This window comes from Myxine glutinosa, chromosome 12 (assembly GCF_964187855.1).
Source record: "Myxine glutinosa chromosome 12, kmMyxGlut1.1, whole genome shotgun sequence".
Classification (NCBI taxonomy): domain Eukaryota; kingdom Metazoa; phylum Chordata; class Myxini; order Myxiniformes; family Myxinidae; genus Myxine; species Myxine glutinosa.
This window is the reverse complement of record NC_136272.1, coordinates 60,703,056-60,724,887: the sequence shown is the minus strand read 5'-3', so window position 1 is coordinate 60,724,887 and position 21,832 is coordinate 60,703,056. Positions and strand designations below refer to the sequence as shown.

General features: G+C 42.9%; 1 protein-coding gene across 3 annotated transcripts in view; it reads right to left on the bottom strand.

The window, feature by feature from the left end:
• Nucleotides 1-21,832, bottom strand: part of LOC137437451 (mitogen-activated protein kinase kinase kinase kinase 5) — a 176,132-nt gene that overhangs the window by 122,582 nt on the left and 31,718 nt on the right. For all 3 annotated transcript variants that reach the window (XM_078766850.1, XM_078766849.1, XM_078766851.1), the window contains exons 2-3: nucleotides 20,204-20,261; nucleotides 737-827 (exon numbers count right to left, since the gene is read on the bottom strand). In XM_078766850.1, the coding sequence (XP_078622976.1) occupies nucleotides 737-827; nucleotides 20,204-20,261 (149 nt within the window). The remainder of the gene's footprint in view (nucleotides 1-736; nucleotides 828-20,203; nucleotides 20,262-21,832) is intronic.

Sequence of the window (21,832 nt, the reverse complement as noted above, 5' to 3'; positions counted from 1 at the left end):
CAAGGCAGCCGTCCCACCTCCTCCCTTTCCTCTTCCCCTTTTCCACCGACCCCAATGCAGCTGTTTCTTTTCATTTTTGAAATTATTTTCTAAATTTACCATGACCCTACGGCCTACACCAACCCACTAACACCCCCAACAATATATTTCTGAATATGTAAGATGTAAATGGTCACCAGTGCATGACTGGGCTGGCATGATGGTCTAGATGTACGCACTCACCCATAAGATTTCTCGCCTGGGTTTGAATCCTGACCCAGCTATAAATTGTCATTCCGCTGTTTCACAGGCAGGCTGATTCACTAGTGCGTGTACCGTACCTCAGAAGGCCATTAAACGGGCATCCCATTTGCCAGCATTCGTTGGCGGACGTTAAAGATCCCATTGTATATTTCGTGAAGAGTCGGCAAGCCATCACCGGCGCCCTAAACAAATTACAAATTCCTGTCCTCTCCAGCAGAGTGCATTGAATCAGCAGCACAGCCGAGCCTTCAGCCAAGGATGCTACCCAGCAGCCTTGTGCTGCACATGAATGAATGAAGATGAAGTGGCTGTCCAAAATGAACACTTTTGGTAAAAACAGCCAAAACATGACAATGCAATGGCACATGTGCAAGGATCAAATGGGATTGCCATGAAAAGATCACATTGCCATCATGAATGCACTCAGTGATAGTACACAAGCCAAGAACATCTAGTGAGGAGCGTGTAAGCTTGATACTTATGATGTGCATACCTGAGATAGCTGCCAAAATATGCAACAATGTTTTGATGCAAGCATTCTTTCATCATGATGATTTCCTGCTGGATGATGGCAAAATCATCACCTAAAAAAGAAGAAGAAAAATACAGCTGTTTCAATAATACAAGTTCCCTTACAAGGAACTTTGATGCAGGAGGAGGCCATTATGCCCGTCAAAGCTTATGCAACAGAGGCTGGTAATTTTATTGGGGGGGGGTGGTGGGGGGAAGAGGGGAACCAGTTTTGCCCACACAAGGATTTAACAGTTGACAAAGTTCATCACAAATGAATTGGCATAGCCAGGAACCAGTACCCCCATCTTCCCCACCCCAGAATTAAACAATTGATTATGTCCACCCAGGAAAAGAAAGTGAAGCCTGAATGTTGAACTTCTTGCAAAATCATCAAAATGCAACTTTGCTGCTTCGTGCGTTAACTTTTTAGCATAGACATTGATGACCAAGTCGACAAGAGCTACATGACCACGTTCATGACCCAAAATATTGGCAATCTTAAAAGAGCTTTCTGGCATGCAGACCACCCGCTCGGTCCTTGAGTCCTGCATGACGCTACCGAAGGAAGGGCTGACCCTCGACACAGTTCCGGCCATGGAAGCAAAATGCTCTCTTGGGAATACAAGGCAAAGCCAAGCCACAGGGGTTGGATCCAGGCAGAGGCTTGAACATCGGAAGCGCAAATTACAATAAAAAAACCACACCAAGGGTAAAGTAAAGAACTTAATCATTTGGGATCTACAGTGCGTATCAAAAAAAAGGTAATCCAAATTCAAGGGGTTAATATGCAAAGGTTATTTATTTTGACAATTTACATGTGGTTTACTAATTAAGAGGAGATCCTCAGCTTTCCATTGATGCCTTTCATGCATCATTGCTGTCACACATGACCGAGTACATGTTCATTGAAAATGACAAGTTCAAATTGCATTTTTACAAGTTTGGCTAATCGATGCAAGTCAGGATAATTGGTGCAAAATGAACGTCAGATGTGAACTTTTCTCAGGAATGATTGGCCTTTATGCACCCACACCTTCAACTTGTCCACCTCCCCTTTCAACACAAAGCTCACAGCGGCATGCCCTGAATGGCAGCATGCCCTGAACTGCTCGTCTCACCATAGCCGGGTCATTGCGCAAAGCATCCACTTCATGTCGAATACGGCCCTGCAATTCGTCAAGATCACGGGGGAGGAGTTAAGAACAGTCGAACACCTTGTTTTTTAAATGTCCCCAAAGGAAATAATCACATGGTGTGAGGTCAGGTGATCTTGGCGGCCATTCCACTGCATGGTTGAGGGCGATGACTCGGTCTCCAAAGAGTTCCCTCAGTCGATCTCGGACAGCGATAAGACGATGTGCTGGGGCGCCGTCTTGGGCCCACCAGAGATATCTGAAGACACCCCGAACCTGTCGCTCAAAGTTCTCCTCCAGCTGCGGTTAAACTTCAACATTGATCATCTGCAGATACCTGTTACCACTGACATTCCTTTGAAAGAAAAATGGTCCGATCATCTGACCACTTACACAAAGTCCCAACCAAACAGTCCACTTTTGTCGATTCATGTTGGTGTCAAAATTAGATTCCGGGGGTTGTCCTGTCGGTGCATATTCAAGAACATTATGGGTATTGACCTTGCCGTCCATGGCGAAAGCAGCTTCGTCGCCGAAACGAGATACCGCAGGAAATTGACATCTGCTTCGCAGCGTGCTATCAACCATCTGGCAAGCACCAGCCTCCTGGCAAAATCCCCTGGTGTAAGTTGATGCCGGATATGAATCCGATATGGATGTTGGTGGAGGTCCAGTCTTGTGATTCGGTTGAATGTTGCCGAAGGCAATCCCGTCCCATTTCGTCTTGCGCTGGTATCCCTAGGATGCTCCAAAACTTGCTGCCTTACTGCTGCAATGTTCATTTCCGATCGCCCAGTGCGCCTCCTACCAGAATTCCCCTTGTTGCGGTTGAGGATAGTGCCATGCTCTTGGTATTTTCTATCATTCGCCCAGATGATTTTGGCTGCTGGAGGCTCCCGTTCTGGGAAACATTCCCTGAACGCATCACGAGTTCGCTGCAAACTTCCAGTTTGGTGAAAGGTTGTAACCACAAATGTCCGCTGTTCAGTCGTAAGTTGAACCATCTTTTCAATGACTCAGACTGTCTCTAAATCCATACATTGTAGGCCCATCTTAAATACCCATCTTAAACAAAGGATGACGCAACCGACGATTACCAGACCAGCTTAACAATTTTACATAATCAACTTGTCAGTCGACAAGTAATGCGTCCATTTAAAACTGTCTTGCACCGATTAGCCAAACTTGTAAAAATGCGATTTGAACTTGTCATTTTCAATGAACATGTACTCGGTCATGTGTGACAGCAATGATGCATGAAAGGCATCAATGGAAAGCTGAGGATCTCCTCATAATTGGTAAACCACATGTAAATTGTCAAACTAAATAACCGTTGCATATTAACCCCTTGAATTCGGATTACCTTTTTTTTGATACGTACTGCATAACGGCCTGGTGCATTCCCTGGCAAACATTGATACTCATAGTAGGGTGGTGTCTGAATCTCTTTTGGTTGGTGTCTTCTCTGTCTCTGTCTCTCACAACTTTACATATTGTCACCAAAAGTGCAATTAATGACATCTTATAATGTATATCAACCTACGTGGATTTACACACATTCTGTTCGGCCCATTACAAGGTAGATATTCCTCACAGCATTCACATCAGAGCTATCCGCTAGGCAATTAAATCATGGGATGACTGGTGATGTTGAGAGCTTCGATATCACGTGCATAACGCACGCTGCCTTGCCCCCCAAAATGCGTTTTTATATCAAAGTGCCAAATTGACCCCATGCCATAAGCTTGTACATCATGAAGTGCACAATTCGCCCCTCAGAATGAGCGTTTATATCTAAACATGCACATTCACATTCATACCCTTTGACCTCATCTAAAGTCGACATTTCTCAAGACATTGGCATTCCTGTGAGAGGTGGATCCAACACCATGATGGTTGTCGTCTTTTATATCAAAATGTCCGCAATTCAACTCCATTCCCCTTCCCCATGAGGTTGCACATCAAAGTGCCCAATTCCACTTCCCTTCACCCTCTGTCCCTCACTCCTCACCCCTCCCCCCTCTCAGAAATGAGCCTGTATAACCCATCACTAGACAACGATGGTTATATCCACGATCTGCAAAAGTCCAAAAACGTTTTATGTGCAAGAAAATACAATGTTGAGCAACCAATGCAGACTGATGGCATATATTTGTAACTACATGGTCAAAGATCACGGCAGGTGGTTACAGGTCAAATATCACGGCAGGTGGTTAAAGGTCAAAGATCAAGGCAGGTGGTTAACGGTCAAAGATCAAGGCAGGTGGTTAACGGTCAAAGATCAAGGCAGGTGGTTAAAGGTCAAAGATCAAGGCAGGTGGTTAACGGTCAAAGATCCCAGCAGGTGGTTAAAGTCAAAGTCACAACACCGAATAAGATTCACTTCAAAGTTCATATGCCAAATAGAAATCCAATTCTCTCTGCTGAAACTCTCGAACACGAGACTCGAAACTCGAGACATATAAACCTCGGTGAAGGTCAACAAATAAAGGTAACGGATATGCCTTTAAGACAAGTAAAGATCATTCATAGAATGTTGGACAAAAGTAAAATTTTTCAAACTTTCAGAATGTAACGTAGCTGGGTCCAGTCAAGCAGACAAACAGGACAGTGTCGAAGCCAAGAATGACGCAGACGATGGCCAATGTTACGATAAGCACATTCTTGGTAAGTCTCCATGAAAAGGTTTTGACCAACATGGAGGCCTTGATATCCACAAGCAAGTTTAATCACTGAAGAGAAGTCAATCATACTAATTAGTGGAGACAAAAACGTTCAAACCCATTTTAAAATTTGCGGCTAGAAAAATAAACGAGTCCCTAGCTGCTGAGAATATATAAATGATAGAAAAACACAAAACAAATGTTTATTTCAAAGCGTCATGGATGGCAGCAAGAGTCCACACAAATATATTTGGTGCACTGCGACATCTTAACGTGATTTTCAAAGCATTTTGTTGAATAACCGTGTGAAGTATGTGATTTTAAGTACAGTGCAATTGGGTGCGCAAAACAAGGGAATGTTGTCCTTTTTTGGTAGGGGGTGAGCTCGGTGCATTTGCAAATTTGGTCATGTTCTAACACTGGCACAAACTACTACAACTACAACTATGTCAGCACTCAAAATTATTTCCACCTTCTTGTGAGGTCGAATGGCTAATGCTTTTCGCCTAAGTCTTTCAAAAAATGCCTGATCAGGCCTGGCAATGGACTGGGGATGTTTTGGGCAGGAAGTTGCAATTTCAGGATGCTGCCAGAAACTAGTTTGGGAAGCACTTGATAAGAATTAAAAAAAAATAAAATAAAGAAGAGCAAATCCAAAGGGTGAAGCAGACAGACATCAGACGGATGAAGATAAATTAAAATTCAAGGCAAACCAAGAAGGAAGGATAGAAGGAAGAAAGTAAAGAAAAAAAGTTTAAACCGTTAAAACCCCAAATCCACCTCTTTCAATCTCCAACTTCTTTCCTGAAATTGCTAGTTGTGTTCATTTGCTTTATACCGTGTACACACCTTCCCTTACACCCTCCCCGCCCCCCTCTCTTCCACAGATCAACCGACGTCCCTGTTTTCTACTGTTGTATTTTTTTTTTTTTTTTTGTATACTGAATCGAGGCTCGTGAAAGAGCTGACATTTACTTCACAAACAAATCAACCAGACAAACAAAATATACAAAAAGAGGGAGCGGAAGACAAGAGAAGGGGAAGCACACAAACACTTGAGAGCACACAACATTTAAGAGCAGGGATATGTGTGGGAGGGAGACGTGCAAAACGTCTTTTCCTCTCTCTCCCCCTCTTGTCTCCCGCTCCCTTATTTATTGTATGTTTTATGGGTCTGTGCCTGTTCTCGTGTGTAATGTGTTAGCTCTTACATGAGCCTAGACTCTGTATACAAAAAAAAAAAAAAATGTTAAAAGAAAAAAAAAATGGATAAAGAGGAAATCTCGGTTTACGGTTTGATTTTTCCTTTTGGAAAGGAAAAATCAGCGAGTCAGAGCAGGAATTTGTAATTTGTTCATGGAGCCTGAAATAGATCGACTACTATTCACGAAAGACACTGTGGGATCTGTAGTGTCAAACGACTAACGCTGGCAGACGGGATGCCCGGCTCAACACTGATCCGAGAGACGGTACATTGTGCGATGCACGCCCCATATGCGAAGCAGCAATTGGACAGTTTTAGAGTCTCAATAATAATTTATCCCAAACTAAACAGCCCAAAGGTAACCTGTGCATTTTCTATGCACCATTCTTACTGACAAAAAACCGTCACACAAGGAATGAGTAAAATCCAGTAACAATGCAACTAACTTGCATCATCAATAAAGAGTGCAACTACAACAACACTCAGATACAACACTCAGATACAACACGCACATACCTCCGCCAAGCTGAACAGTTTATGTTTTGTATCCCACTGATAGGCCACATCTGGATTTGGACCGGAACCAAAATCGAATCGGCTTGTTCTGGTCACCTAACCTACCCATCCACCTTTTTTGTCATGACTTGGCCATAACTTTTTGAGATTTTTTTTTTTTTTTGTACACAAGATCGAGGCTCGTGAAAGCGCTAACATTAATCACACAAAAAGTCAAACTGACACATAAAACACAAAAAATAAGGGGAGTGGTAGACAAGATGGTGAGAGAGGGGGAAGGACACAAACACAACATTTGAGAGCAGGGACATCGGGAGAAATGTGGGAGGGGGAAGGTTTGAGGGGGGAGGTGGGAGAGGTATAAAACATATGAACACTGCAAGGACTTCCAGGAAAGAAATTGGAATTTCAAAAAAAACAAGCGTTACGCCTAGGTCCCCCGTTGGTGAAGTGATGCGAGTTGACAAAGTAGAAGACGCAGAAAACATGCTATGATATGATATTTCGCTCACAAGGTTCAGACATACATGGAGGCGGCCATCTTGGATTTTGACCCAATTTTCAATGGCGTTCTTCCTTATGCCTAGATACACCGACACACCAGATTAGAAGTTGGTACCTCGCTTATTTTTCAAGATATTCCACTCACAAGGTTCAGACATATATATGGTGGCGGCCATCTTGGATTTTGACGTGGCGACCCAATTTTCAAGAGCCTTCTTCCTTATGCCGAGATACACCCACACACCAACTTAGAAGTTGGTACTTCGCTTATTTTTCAAGATATTCATCTCACAAGGTTCAGACATACATGGCGGCGGCCATCTTGGATTTTGACGTGGCGACCCAATTTTCAATAGCATTCTTCCTGATGCCGAGATACACCCACACACCAACTTAGAAGTTGGTACTTCGCTTATTTTTCAAGATATTCATCTCACAAGGTTCAGACATACATGGCGGCGGCCATCTTGGATTTTGACGTGGCGACCCAATTTTCAATAGCGTTCTTCCTGATGCCGGGATACACCCACACACCAAATTAGAAGTTGGTACTTCGCTTATTTTTCAAGATATTCATCTCACAAGGTTCAGACATCCATGGCATCAGACATACATGGCGGTGGCCATCTTGGATTTTGACGTGGGTTGCACCCACACACCAAATTCGAATGCGGTCATTCGCTTACGCACGTACGCACGCACGCAAACACGCACGCACGCACGGACGGACGGACACACGGACGGAGGGGAAAACCATCGTCCCCCTTTCGCTCCGCTGTGCGACGGGGGACAAAAAATGTATCTGGGGTGAATTAGCAGGGGTAGAAAAGATCAAGGTTTTGGATGGGGGAAGATAAGAGATGGTGGTGAACAGCTGTTTTAAAGACCTGGAGGGAGGAGTGGGATTGAAGGGAGTGTGGGAGTTTGTTCCAGAGATGGGAGAAAAGGGGAATGAAAGAGTGAAGGTGAGCAGAGAGCCTAGACTTTGGCAGTTTAACCATAAGAGGGTTGCTGGCAGATCTTGTGCGACCTGAAGGAATATTGGGGGGACAGACCACAGAGAGAGCTGGGGGAGCAAGGCCGGAGAGGAGTCGGTAGAAGACAGAAAGACCACCAACCTGCCTGCGGTGAGTGAGTGAAAGGCCCTCGGAGTTAACTTCATCGCGGGAGATTCCAATGATTCTGAAAGCGTTGGTTTCAACAGCGTGAAGCCGAGCTAGGTGTGACGCAGGAGCACCAGCCCAGAGGGGGGCACAGTATTCCATTGAGCTGCGGATGAAAGCCTTGTATGTGGTGAGGAGCTCAGGCTATATATTGTATTTGGCCCTATATATCGTGCTATATATCGTCCTATATATTGTATTTGGCCCTAACACTGAATGGTGAAAAATCACATACTCCACCAGGCTGAACAGTTTACGTTTTGTATCCATTGATCGGCCGGATCTGGATTCAGACCTGTACCAAAATCTAATCGGCTTGTTCTTGTCACCTACCCAACTCGTCCACCAAGTTTCGCCTGAATCCATCCACAACTTTTTTATATATCATGTTATACACTATATCGTTTTTGGTCCAAATACTAAATGGTGAAGAATCACTTAAGATAAAAAATAAAAAAACTATCTTCTCCGGATCTTCACTAAAATCAAAATTGTTCGTCCATGCCTCACACACAACCTGTCCAGTGTCCATGAAGTTCAGTCCGAATCCATCCATAACTTTTTGAGATATCCTGCTATGTATCAGTTTTAGCCCTATCACTCAATGGAGAAGAATCACTTTTAAAAATTCTCTGATCCGGATGCTGATTTGAATAATCACCAAAACGGAATCAATTCTTCCTTGTCAAGCCATTCAACCTGTACACCAAGTTTGGTCCAAATCCGTCCAAAACATTTTGCGATACCCTGCTAAATATCGTTTTTGGCCCTATCTCCCAATGGTGAAAAATCACTTTAAAACTCTCTGATCCGGATCTGGATCTTCACCAAAATTGAATCATTTCGTCCTGGTCACATGCTCAACCTCTCCACCAAATTTCGCCTGAATCCGTCGACAACTTTTTGAAATATCCTGTTCACAGACAAACAAACAACAAGAACGGTACTTGGTAGAGCGCATACCTCCGCCAGGCTGAAGAGTTTTTGTTTTGTATCCCACTGATATGTTGGATCTGGATTTGTACCTGAACCAAAATCTAATCGCCTCGTTCTTGTCACCTACACAACTCGTTCACCAAGATTAGTCCCAACTCGTCCATAACTTTTTTTAATATCATGATGTTAAATATTGCTTTTCACACGATTTCTCAATGGTGAAGAATCACTTCAAAATTAAATAATTCTCGTATCCGAATCCATATTCAGATCTTCACCAAAATCGAATCCATTAGTCCTCGTCACACACACAACCTGTCCACCAAGTTTCGTCCAAATATGTCCACAACTTTTGAGATATCCTGCTATATATCGGTTTTGGTCCTGTCTCCAAATGTCGAAGAATCACTTAAAAAAATTATACTAGCCGGATGCAGATCAGGATCTTCACCAAAATCTAATCATTTCGTACATGTTACTTACACTACCTCTCTGCTGAATTCCGTCCGAATCCATCCACAACTTTTTTGAGATATCCTGTTCACAGACAAACAAACAAGCAGACAGAACAAACAGACAGACAAATGAAAAATCGGTCAGACTGAGGACTTGCCGGAATGTACTTTTTTATCGGCCATTTTGGACAAATATGGCGGCCGAACCACGTGACCGATGACGCCATCATTATTTGTTTTCTAAACTAATTTATTCCTTGACGATGGTCAATAAATTTCATCTTGATCGGATTAAGTTTTGTACTTGTCAAATTACGACGTCATAATGCAGGCACCTATGACATCATCATTAACATATTTTATTCCCCATGGGGAGTTCTTTACAATGAGCCATGTCTCAATTTTTTCTATTCAGCACTTTCGGAGATATAGAGGTGCAAAGTTTTTCCGTTTTTCAATGCAACAATTATTTAGAGAATATAAATTTCTGATGTCATCACTCACGTGGTCTGGCAGCCATATTGGATAAAAAAAAGAAATGTTCAAAATTAGAAGAGTTGGCTCACACCAAGTTGTCTGCGCAGAGTAAGTATTCTATGAATACCATCTAGTTGTATATGTTTACATAGTCGAGGCTCGAAGAAGAGAAAGAAAACAGAACAGACCACAACATAACAAAACAAGGACATGACAGTGAAATTGGGTAGGGGGACACGGGGGAGCACACCAACAGCTGCATGGGATGCCCTCGAGATAGCAAATACCACTCCAATGGCTAAAACACTCCAATGGCTAAAACTACTGGAAAAATTGCTAACAACATAAAAGGCACACGACTACATGACGAGTAAATTGGGAAGCCAAGAAAGTAAAATCCCATCAATATTCCATCAGTGAACCAACCAAATGCCAAATCGAGATCTCATTGAAATGGTAACCAAGTTCGGATGACTCATCTCTGCCGTTAATCAATCGTTACCATGTACAAAACAACGCCATTTTCTTCCCTTTTATAACCAGGCATGCGTCTCTCATGTGAGCGGCAACAATAACGTGCAACACGTTGGGAGTTTACCTTGTGTGACATCACAAAGGTTTTTCTTTATGAAAAAGTCAATGTTTACACGTTCAATTCCACTCGGAGGAATCCAATTGCACCATCATTAGTTGGAGCAGCACAAACAGGCTGGCTAATTGCAAATAGAACACCTTCGGTTGTTGCCTGCGTACAGCAAACGCCAAGGCCTGCATGTGAAAATGTACACTGCATATATTAAACTAGAGGTTCCAGGGAAGCTGAACTCAACTGGTCTATATCAACAAAAATTGATTTTTCAATATGGCCGCCCTGCCACGCCCATTTTTGTGCGTGCAACGCCCAAATGCAATCCCAAACTAGTTTATGTCTTAAAGATGCTGCATAACAAGTTTCATCAGATTTAATCAATATTTGTGACTTTTAGAGCGTAGACGTCGAATTGTTTACAGACGACAGACAGACAGACAGACAGACAGACGACGGACACTGGGTGTCGACAAAAACTCAGCTGGACATAGTCCAGTTGAGTTAACAAATTCAAAATCCAAAATCAAACTTGACAAACAAAGCATGATGCAACCTCGGCACACTTCGCAGGGACCAAATGCCTGACACATGACATCAAGCATTCATGTCACATTGTGCTAGTTATGCCGAAATATCATCGATGCTGCTCTTCTTGAAACCTGAGCTGTACAGTCTGGCGTTTCCACCTCACCATTTAAGTGGACCGTTTTACCTGTTTTCACCCATCTTTCACCCTGACAGAATGTCAAAAAAGTTGGAGACTGATTCGGTGGAAACTTGGTGGACAGGTTGGATGGGTGAGAAGGACGTCTTAATTCAATTTTGGTGAAGATCGGGATCTGGCCGATCGGTAGGACACAAACTGTTCAACCTGGCGGAGGTATGCGCTCTACAGAGTACCGTTCTTGTTAGACACTGTAAAGAGCCTTCTGTTTAAGTGATGGACTCGATGACATCACCTAGCTATTTCGCTGGGCATACACTGGACATGTATATAATGTGTATATATTGGGATTGCTGCTTTTGCTGTTAGGTTGGAAGATTTTAGAAAGTCTTCTCCAACCCCAGCACCTGAACTTAAACCACCTGTCACCTGACTTTTTGACAAACCCTTTTTTTTTTGTATACAAGATCGAGGCTTGTGAACGAGCTAACATTAATCACACAAAAAGTCAAACAGACACATAAAACACAAAATAAGGGGAGCGGTAGACAAGATGGGGAGAGGGGGAGAGAGGGCGAAGGACACAAACACAACATTTGAGAGCAGGGACATCGGGAGTTATTTTTGCTTCTCAAGATAAACGACACCGAGTAAGACATGCTCCTTCACACGTGGGTGAAAAACACTGGCCCATTGCCGAAAGGAGATGGAAGCTTTTCTTGCACAACAACGTGAAGAGAAACAACCTCTTCACTTTATCAATGACACTTGTATTGATGTGTGCGACACGTGGAATGGCATCCACTTTACCCCACGTGACAAAAAACATGAATTGCATACAACTGAATGCCGAGACGTTGTCCACGTTTACAGGTGCTTCAGGCTATCACCTCATTATGGACAATGTAGTTATTACGTATGAAAGTATGTGGAATTTCTGATCTCTCCTTCCCTGTATCCAATTACCTAATCCACCCCCATTCAACCCTCCTCCTCATGCATTCACAATAAACAGATGGGTCCATTTTTCTGCCTCCGCCCCCGAAGGCGGCCGGAGGCATTACGTTTTCGGGTTGTCCGTCCGTCTGTACGGGTTAAACCATGTTTTTCTCAGTAACCACATGTCCGATTGAGACGAAACTTTCAGGGTAGGAGTGACACCCATGCAGAATGTTTTCATGACAATTGTGACGTCATAGGTCATAGGTCACGTGGTATGCCAGCCATCTTGGAATAAACACAAATAATAATTAAAAAAATTATCGGAAACCGCTGAATGGAAAATTTTTAAACTTCAGACATTGTCAATTACTCCCAATGGGGAACAAAAGCATAATAATGATGACATCATAGGTGAAGTGGTATACCAGCCAAAAATGTTTTAATCAAATTCCTTATCCTAAAAATCTGAAATTGCATGGACATGATCTGACACATTTGTATTGAAAAATAAAATTTATGACATCATAGGTCACATGGTTTGGCAGCCATATTGATTTAACCTAAAACCTTAAAAAAGCATCTTCTGCCAAACCACCAAATCGATCGACTCAAAACTTTACGTGTGTCATTGACTAGGCATGGCGATTAAAAATTGATCACAAAAATATCATTGGTCACATGGTGTGGCAGCCATATTGGATTGCAACAAAATATTAATTAATGATATCTCTGAAACCGCTTACCCAATCGATGCGAAATTTTACAAATGTCCTCTAACACCATTGTTGCATATTGTTTGAAAATGATTAATCGTAGGTCATGTGGTTTGGCAGCCAACTTGGATAAAAAAAACGAACCTTATCCGATCAAAATGAAACTTCACTAAACGTAATCCCTACTCATATATATGCAGAGTGTACATTTTTTTAAGGTCATATGTCACGTGCTGTGGCAGCCATATTAGCTTGAAAGCTGATATATTTTTAAAAACCCTTCTCCAAAACCGCTTCACCAATCGATGTGAAACCTGTCCTGTCTGGTGAAAATGTGATACTTGAAAACAGCTGAAGGGATTTAAATCAAACTTGTTTATTTTTAGGACAGTGAACGAGGGCATCTACCCGTTGTCACATGCAAGGACTATGTGGCAGCATATTGGCAACACAGTCGCATTGCTCTAGTTTTGTATACAGAGTAAAGGCTCATGAAAAATGAGAACAGAATGGATCAGGACACACCAAAACAAAAGGAGAAGCAGAAAGAGGAGGAGGAAATGCCAACAGCAGGGCTGAAGGAGAAATTAGATGGAAATGGCCAAACAAGGGATGTGCAGTTGAGGGGTAGGGGAAATGATGGGTGTGGATAATATGGATGTGTAAATCAGACTCTCAGGAAGGAAAAGCTGGAAAAATTCGGGGGGGGGGGGGAGGGGAGGGGAAGCAAGGAGAGGGCAGAGGGTGTAACACCAGAAAGGAAATGGAAGAAGACAGAGAGACCACCAACATGTCTACAATGGGAAAGTGATATGCCCATATACTCAGCTTCATCACAGAAGATTCCAATAATCTTGAAGGCCTTGGTTTCCATGGTGTCAAGCTGAGCAAGATGTGAGGCAGGGACGCCAGCACAGAGGGGAGAGCAGCACTCCATCAAGCTGTGGATGATCGCCTTTTATGTGGATAACAGATCAGGTGTGTCAAGGAAGGATTTTTTCACAAAGGAGGATGCCCAACCTCTGCTTTGGAAGCCAACTTTGTAATGTGGTTTACCCAAGAAAGATCATGGCCGATAGTGAGACCCAGGAGTTTGAATGACTGAACTTCTTCAAGAGGATTGTTAAGAAAGTAGATTGGAGGGTTTGCCAGATGGTCCTTTTAAAGAGAGAGAGAGAGAGAGAGACAGAGAGAGTGAGATTTTTCAGGATTGAAAGGCATATACCAAGTGTTTGACGAGCTATAAAAAAAATTCTCTCTCCTCATGTCCATACATGCCGAAGACTCCTGCTTTGGCCTAAATGGGGTATGAAGCACCAGGATGCACCTCATGCACGCTCGATTAATTCCTCAATGACATGAGAAAACAGAGCAAAAATTGGAGAAAACACATTCCTATAAAACAATAAGGAATATAACTGGCAATCAAAAAGCAACAGCAATAGAATTGGGAAAAATAAAAGGTCACAGCATTGATATTGCCAACTTTGTTTGGAATAGGAGTGTTTTTGGTTTTTGCGGTTCTACAGCTTGTGTGACAAGCAAGATCTGATTGGACTACGTGATGAATCGATGACAAGTCATGAAAAATAAACAAGCACTCAATCATCCGAAGCTTGAGGCAAAGTGATAACTGACGCCAGATTGTGCAGATAAATCTGAGATGGCATTGCCATGAGGTGACACTCTCTATTTACATTGCATTCAGAAAGTATTCAGACCCCTTCACTTTTTTCACATATTGTTATGCTGCATCCTTATGCTGAAATCGCTTAAGTTCATTTTTTTCCTCATGAACCTACACTCAGTACCCCATAATGACAAAGAGAAAACAGGATTTTAGAAAGTTTTGCAAATTTATTATTAAATAATAATAATTTATTATTATAATTTATTAATAATAATAATTAATAATAATTTATTTTATTAATAATAATTTATTAATAATAATTTATTTTAATAATAATTTATTATTATTAAAAAGACTAAACTGAAATGTCACATTGACATAAGTATTCAGACCCTTTGCTATGACACTTGAAATTTAGCAGAGGTGCCTCCCATTTCTCTTGATCATCTTTGAGATGTTTCTACACCTTGATTGGAGTCCACCTGTGGTAAATTCAATTGATTGGACATGATTTGGAAAGGCACACACCTGTCTATATAAGGTCTCACAGCTGACAATGCATATCAGAGCAAAAACCAATCCATGAGGTCGAAGGAACTGCCTGCAGAGCTCAGAGACAGGATTGTGACGAGGCACAGATCTGGGGAAGCCTACAAAAAAAATCTCTGCTGCATTGAAGGTTCCCAAGAGCACAATGGCCTCCACAATTCTTAAATGGAAGAAGTTTGGAACAACCAGGACTCTTCCTAGAGCTGGCCGCCCGGCCAAACTGAGCAATCGGGGGAGAAGGGCCTTGGTAAGAGAGGTGACCAAGATCCCGATGGTCACTCTGGTTGAGCTCCAGAGATCCTGTGTGGAGATGGGAGAAACTTCCAGAAGGACAACCATCACTGCAACACCCCACCAATCTGGGCTTTACGGCAGAGTGGCCAGACGGAAGCCAAAGAGTTCAATCTTGGCTTCATCAGACCACAGAATCTTGTTTCTCACAGTCAGAGTCCTTTCGATGCTTTTTTGCAAACTCCAAGAGGGCTTTCATGTGTGTTTCACTGAGGAGAGGCTTCCATCTGGCCACTCTGCCATAAAGCCCAGATCGGTGGAGTGTTGCAGTGATGGTTGTCCTTCTGGAAGTTTCTCCCATCTCCACACAGGATCTCTGGAGCTCAGCCAGTGACCATCGGGTTCTTCGTCACCTCTCTTACCAAGGCCCTTCTCCCCCGATTGCTCAGTTTGGCCAGGCGGCCAGCTCTAGGAAGAGTCCTGGTTGTTCCAAACTTCTTCCATTTAAGAATTACGGAGGCCGCTGTGCTCTTGGGAACCTTCAATGCAGCAGAGATTTTTTTTTGTAGGCTTCCCCAGATCTGTGCCTCGACACAATCCTCCTGTCTCTGAGCTCTGCAGGCAGTTCCTTCGACCTCATGCCTTGGTTGTTGCTCTGATATGCATCGTCAGCTGTGAGACCTTATATAGACAGGTGTGTGCCTTTCCAAATCATGTCCAATCAATTGAATTTACCACAGGTGGACTCCAATCAAGGTGTAGAAACATCTCAAAGATGATCAAGAGAAATGGGAGGCACCTGAGCTAAATTTCAAGCGTCATAGCAAAGGGTCTGAATACTTATGTCAATGTGATATTTCAGTTTTTCCTTTTTAATAAATTTGCAAAACTTTCTAAAATCCTGTTTTCTCCATGTCATTATGGGGTATCGAGTGTAGATTGATGAGGGAAAAAATGAATTTAAACGATTTCAGCATAAGGCTGCAACATAACAAAATGTGAAAAAAGTGAAGGGGTCTGAATACTTTCTGAATGCACTGTATCCTTTGCTCCGGAAAGGTTGCCCGATTTGAGAGTCTGGTATTTTAGCGTGTGCGCCATTAGATCAACGTCTTCTACAGTCAAAGTCTGATACCAATTAGATATTGTCCACTGCAAAAAAGAGCTTGCTTCGACACTCATTTTCATGCTCAGCCTTCTTGCAAATGTGCAGAGAACCTGAGTTTACAAAGGATTCTCACCATAGACAAACCGATGGTTCATTTCCTCCTTTTTCTCTGAGTCACACTCAAGGATGAGTTTTATTTTTTGTATACAGAGTCAAGGCTCATGGAAGAGCGAGATCACTGAACAGATCAGGACAACAGAACAAAAGTAACAATAAAGAGAGGGGGGAACACTAACAGCGGAGTTGAAAGACAAAGTAAAGGGAGGCTTGGACAAACAATGGGTGTGTGTTGGAAAGGGTTGCAGGAAAGGACGCATGGGGTGAACAGGATGAATAAGGAAGGAAACTCTCAGGAAGAAAAAACTGGAAAGTTAGGAGGAGGGCTTGTGGATGGGGGTGGAGGGTAAACGGGGGTAGGAAATATCATGGTTTTGGTTTGGGAATGATCTCAGATGGTGGTTAACAGCCATTTTGAATACCTGGAGGGAAGAACGAGATTGAAGAGAATATGGAAGTTGGTTCCACGGGCAGGAAAAAAGAATAACAAATGAGTGGAGGTGAACAGTGATCGTGGATAAGGCAGTTCCACCAGAACGGGGGCTGATGGTGGACTGTGTGCGCCCTACAGATACCCTATGGGGACAAAGCACGGAAAGCAGAGGGTGCAAGACCAGAAAGGAGACAGTCAAAGACAGAGAGACCACCAACGTGTCTGCAATGGGAAAGTGATAGGCCCATCGACTCAGCTTCATAGTGGGAGATTCTTATGATCTTGAAGGTCTTGGTTTCCATGGTGTCAAGTTGAGCAAGATGTGAGGCAGGGGTGCCAGCCTAGAGGGGAAAGCAGTGCTCCATCAAGCTGTGGATGAAGGCTTTTTCATGTGGATAGATCAGGTGACCCAAGGGAAAAAAAAGGTTGGTATGTGCTTTGTATCATGAAAGGAGTCAAAAACTTTCACAAACGTCGTTATTAGAAAAATCATTCACATCGACGTTATTTGTCCTGCACTGCACTGTTGTCCTGTCCTATTTGTCCTGCACTGTCCTGCACTGCACTTTGTCCACATTTGTCCACGTTATTTGTCAGAGAAAACTGAAAGTAAGGTAGCTTTCTGCTTTCAGGTGTTGTTGACTCTTTTTTGCAACCAGTTGTGTCACAGTACTAACGATTTCACACTCGATTCAAAAACCTACATCAAAACAACTCTCAAAAAAATTCAAATTAATGATTTGCCCTTTTTAACCATTAATGTTTTATCAAACTGTATAATATCCCGCACTTTTTGTACACAGTATTATTTAGGATGTGTGCTTATGATCCCACAATGGATTGTCACATGAAAACGAAGGAGTCATTTTCACCACAGGCTCACATTCAAAAGGTCACTTGACAATGTGTGTGTTTGAGGATCGTGCAGTAACATACTTAACAGCACACTAAAACCAAAAAACCTAACTACTTAACATACTTAACAGCAACATACTTAACAGCACACTAAAGGAACGAAATACAGAGGAATGGTGAGTGTCTGCACCTGGCTCAGACACCTGGATGGCAATAATAAGGCAGCAGCGAGTAAATGATTGGTCATTATTGATAAGCAGCATGCAAGAGCATTTCCCGTGCCAAAAAGCCTTTCAAATTGCTTATGCTTTGGTACAGACGAGCACCTTTCTAGGAATGAAATGCCCCTCATCCTCAAGACATTTACTAATCCTTGGAGTCTAGGTGAATATATGGAATGGAATTATACGCATGGGATTCAGGAAAATCAGTGGCAATTACAAAGCATTTAATAATGGTTCATGTGAATAAAGCAACAACTGTTTTACACTTGCAAAGCTTCAAATTTTAAGACCTCGTGGTGCCATTTAACACAGAGAAAAATGGAAATTCACATCCCAAAATGTCGGCTACCATTTCCTAAAAACGACATACCTTTCATGTTCTTTAAAGGAAGAAGAGTGGGAAGGAAGAGTGTAACGTTTCAAAAACCTGGCTTATCTTTCAGAATCAGAATGTTGAACAAGTTGGACAAGTTGCTACAATGACGAGCTCACTGTTTTTGTTCAACTCAACAGGGATTCAACCTTATTGATGTGCCTTATGGCAAAGAGAGAATCGTATTAACACCTGTCCGAAGATTTACACTTGCCAAGGTTCCACACTACTGCAACAAAACCTGGACGTACGAGCCTTCCCTTTGATTCAAATGGGAAAATAATCCAGGGTAATGAGGGTAAAAATGGAGCAAGCTGCCCTCGGGTCCAAAGCAATACAAAGCAGTCTTAGCAAATCTTAGATATCTCATAAGTAATAATGATCAATCATGGCGGTTCGTTGTGAGGATGCCAAACCTCATTGGAAATGAGGGACACTGACTTTGGGATCCTAATTCTAAAATCACTCAAACGTTACCCATTATTGACCACAAAATGATCCACTAGGCCAAATTAATCCATGCAAAACAAGGGGGTGGGTGACAAAGTCATGGAATTCTGTTATGGTGTCCATGGAAATCTCCACGCATGGCTTGCGGACCTCCTCTCTGGTCGTAGTCAACATGTGGCCCTGAATGGATCTCTCTCATCTCCCCTTCCTGTTCAAGCTGGAGTTCCCCAAGGTAGTGTTCTGGGCCCCGTGCTTTTTCTGGCCTTCATCAATGATCCATCCGACTCTCTGGAAAATCCTCTCTATCGCTTTGCTGATGACTCCACTCTCTGCCGCTCCATACCTCATCCCTCAGATCGGCAGTCTGCAGCCTCCTCACTCTGCAGATGTGGACAAAATCACAAACTGGTCAAACAAGTGGAACATGTCTTTCAATCCTGAAAAATCTAACACTCTCACTATGTCTCTCTGAAAAGACCGAATGGACAACCCACCCATCTACTTTCTCAACAATCCTCTTGAAGAAGTTCTGTCACTCAAGCTTTTGGGTCTCATGATCTGCCATGATCTTACCTGAAAAAAACACATTTCCAAGCTGGCCTCCAAAGCCAGTCGCCGACTGGGCATCTTCCGTCGTGCGAAGTCCTTCCTTGGCACACCTGAGCTCCTCACCACATACAAGGCTTTCATCCACGCTCAATGGAATACTGCTCTCCCCTCTGGGCTGGTGCTCCTGCCTCACACCTAGCTCGACTTCACGCTGTTGAAACCAAAGCTTTCAGAATCATTGGAATCTCCTGCGATGAAGCTAACTCCGAGGGCCTTTCACTCACTCACTGCAGGCAAGTTGGTGGTCTTTCTGTCTTCTACCGACTCCTCTCCAGCCTTGCTCCCCCAGCTCTGTCTGTGCTCTGTCCCCCAAATATTCCTGCAGGTCGCACAAAATCTGCCAGCAACGCTCTTATGGTGATACTGCCAAAATCAAGACTCTGCTCACCTTCACTCTTTCATTCCTCTTTTCTTCCGCCTCTGGAACAAACTCCCTCACTCTCTTCAATCCCACTCTTTCCTCCAGGTCTTTAAAACAGCTGTTCACCACCATCTCTTATCTTCCCCCCACCCAAAACCTTGACCTTTTCCACCCCCCTTAATTCACCCCAGATCCACTTTTTAGAAATTCCGCCTTCTTTCCTGGAAGTCCGAGCAGTGTCCATGTGTTTTATACCTCTCCCACCCCTCCCCCTTCTCATGCCCCCCCCCCCCCCACCCAAGCCCTCTCTCTCCCACAGATCTCCCAATGTCCCTGTTCTCTAATGTTGTACTTGTGTGCTTCCCTCTCTCTCCCCATATTGCCTCCCGCTCCCTTTATCCTATGTTTTATGTGTCAGTGTGTTTTTGTATGATTAATGTTAGCTCTTTCACGAGCGTCGATTTTGTATACAAAAAAAAACATTTTAAAAAGTCAACGATTTCAACCGATAAAAGAAAAGGTCACAACCAACAGTTGCCAAAACTTACCTTGCTCCAACTTTATCACCTTGATGGCTGACAGCTCACCTGTCCTCATATTCCTGGCCTGCAATGTGGAAGGTGGGAGGATGGATGGTAAGAGGGGAGGCCAGAAGAGGGTGAAAGTTTGGGAACAATCAAGACAGAATTCCAATCGGTTTTCAAAGTTCAATAGACAAATTTTCATGCAAATAAGTGTTTGGTGTAACGATCCCAATTACCCTTTAACCACAAGGTGTTATTAGCCCGTCCATCCGCGTAGCGAGATACAGGCTTTTGCAAGTGTGTATGTGTCTGAGTGTCTGTGTATTTTACCATTTTTGGGAAAAATGCCAGGGGTATAGAAAAGGCCCCTTTACATGGTATGTGGCAGGTTTAGAAAAGAAGGGACATTCAAAAAATCTCGTGTGCATGCTGGACTACCCTTGTGTTCTTAAGAGGAACCAAGTGATGCTCAAGAAAAGTTCAAATAAAGGGGCGCCTGATGAAAATGAGGACATCAAGCTCACGTACGACCTGATGATTCAATCGAGCATGAACATAGAAAACAAAGCATTGCGTCCGGACGTTGTACTCAGGAACAAAAAGGAAAAGACAGCATTGATGATTGAGATATCAGTACCCAGCAATTCTGGCCTAAACAATGCAGAAATCAAGAAAATGACCAAATAACAGGACCCAATCACATCTCTCACCCTTAATTGGAGGGAATAACAATCAGCTCTCACCTAATTAATTATCCTAGGTGGCTAAGATTTCAATAAACTAACTCTCATGCTCTTCCAGCCAAACAAAGCTGCATAATACAAAAAGGAAAAGCAATGCAAGGAACCCTTGCCCTTTCAAACCCGACCTGTGTTCCTCTACAGCTACAGACATTCATTTGTAGCACTGGACACATGAGGATCCAAATGGTATATGCCCCCCTCAGCCATAGCTTTTCACTCAGGTGATTATTAAACAATGCTAGTGACCAATAGGAATGGGATTATGCATCAAATAAAGGTCACAATTTGGCCCTAAGAGTGTTTAGGGACAATACCGCACGTCACACTTGAAGTGATGGCTGGGAGAAATCACATGCAAGGCCCCAAAATTTAAGTTATAAACAATCCAAGACCTAAGTTATAAATGCTGACCTACTTTAGATAGTAGGTTGTAGACAGCAACCATGCAGGGTAGGACTACCGTCCTGATTTAGGAGCGTTTTAGTGGTGCCCAGAACCATCTTACACACTCCGTGTCAGGATTGCTGCTCTTACTTTCTGTCTCATTCAAACTATATCTACCGGCCGAGCTTTAATCTCCCTTTCTCGCAAACAAACATAATACACTTTTCATCATACACTTTTCTTCTCTTTTATTTAAGCGCTGGCCTTCGATGAGGACTATCTAGTCCGTGCCTGGAGCCTTCAACATTAAAAACAAAACAAAATTAATCCATATACAGTCCACGTATAATCTAATGGCTAAAAAATCAGAAAGGCAATGGGTGGGATACATCATTCATGTATGAAGACTCATTTAAACACCTTTATTAGCTAAAGATCATTGCGGCCTAGCTAGCGGCCTACCTGGAGGCCTAGCAAGTCGAAATAACTTGGATCCTTTCGTCAATGGTCGACGAGATAAGCATCG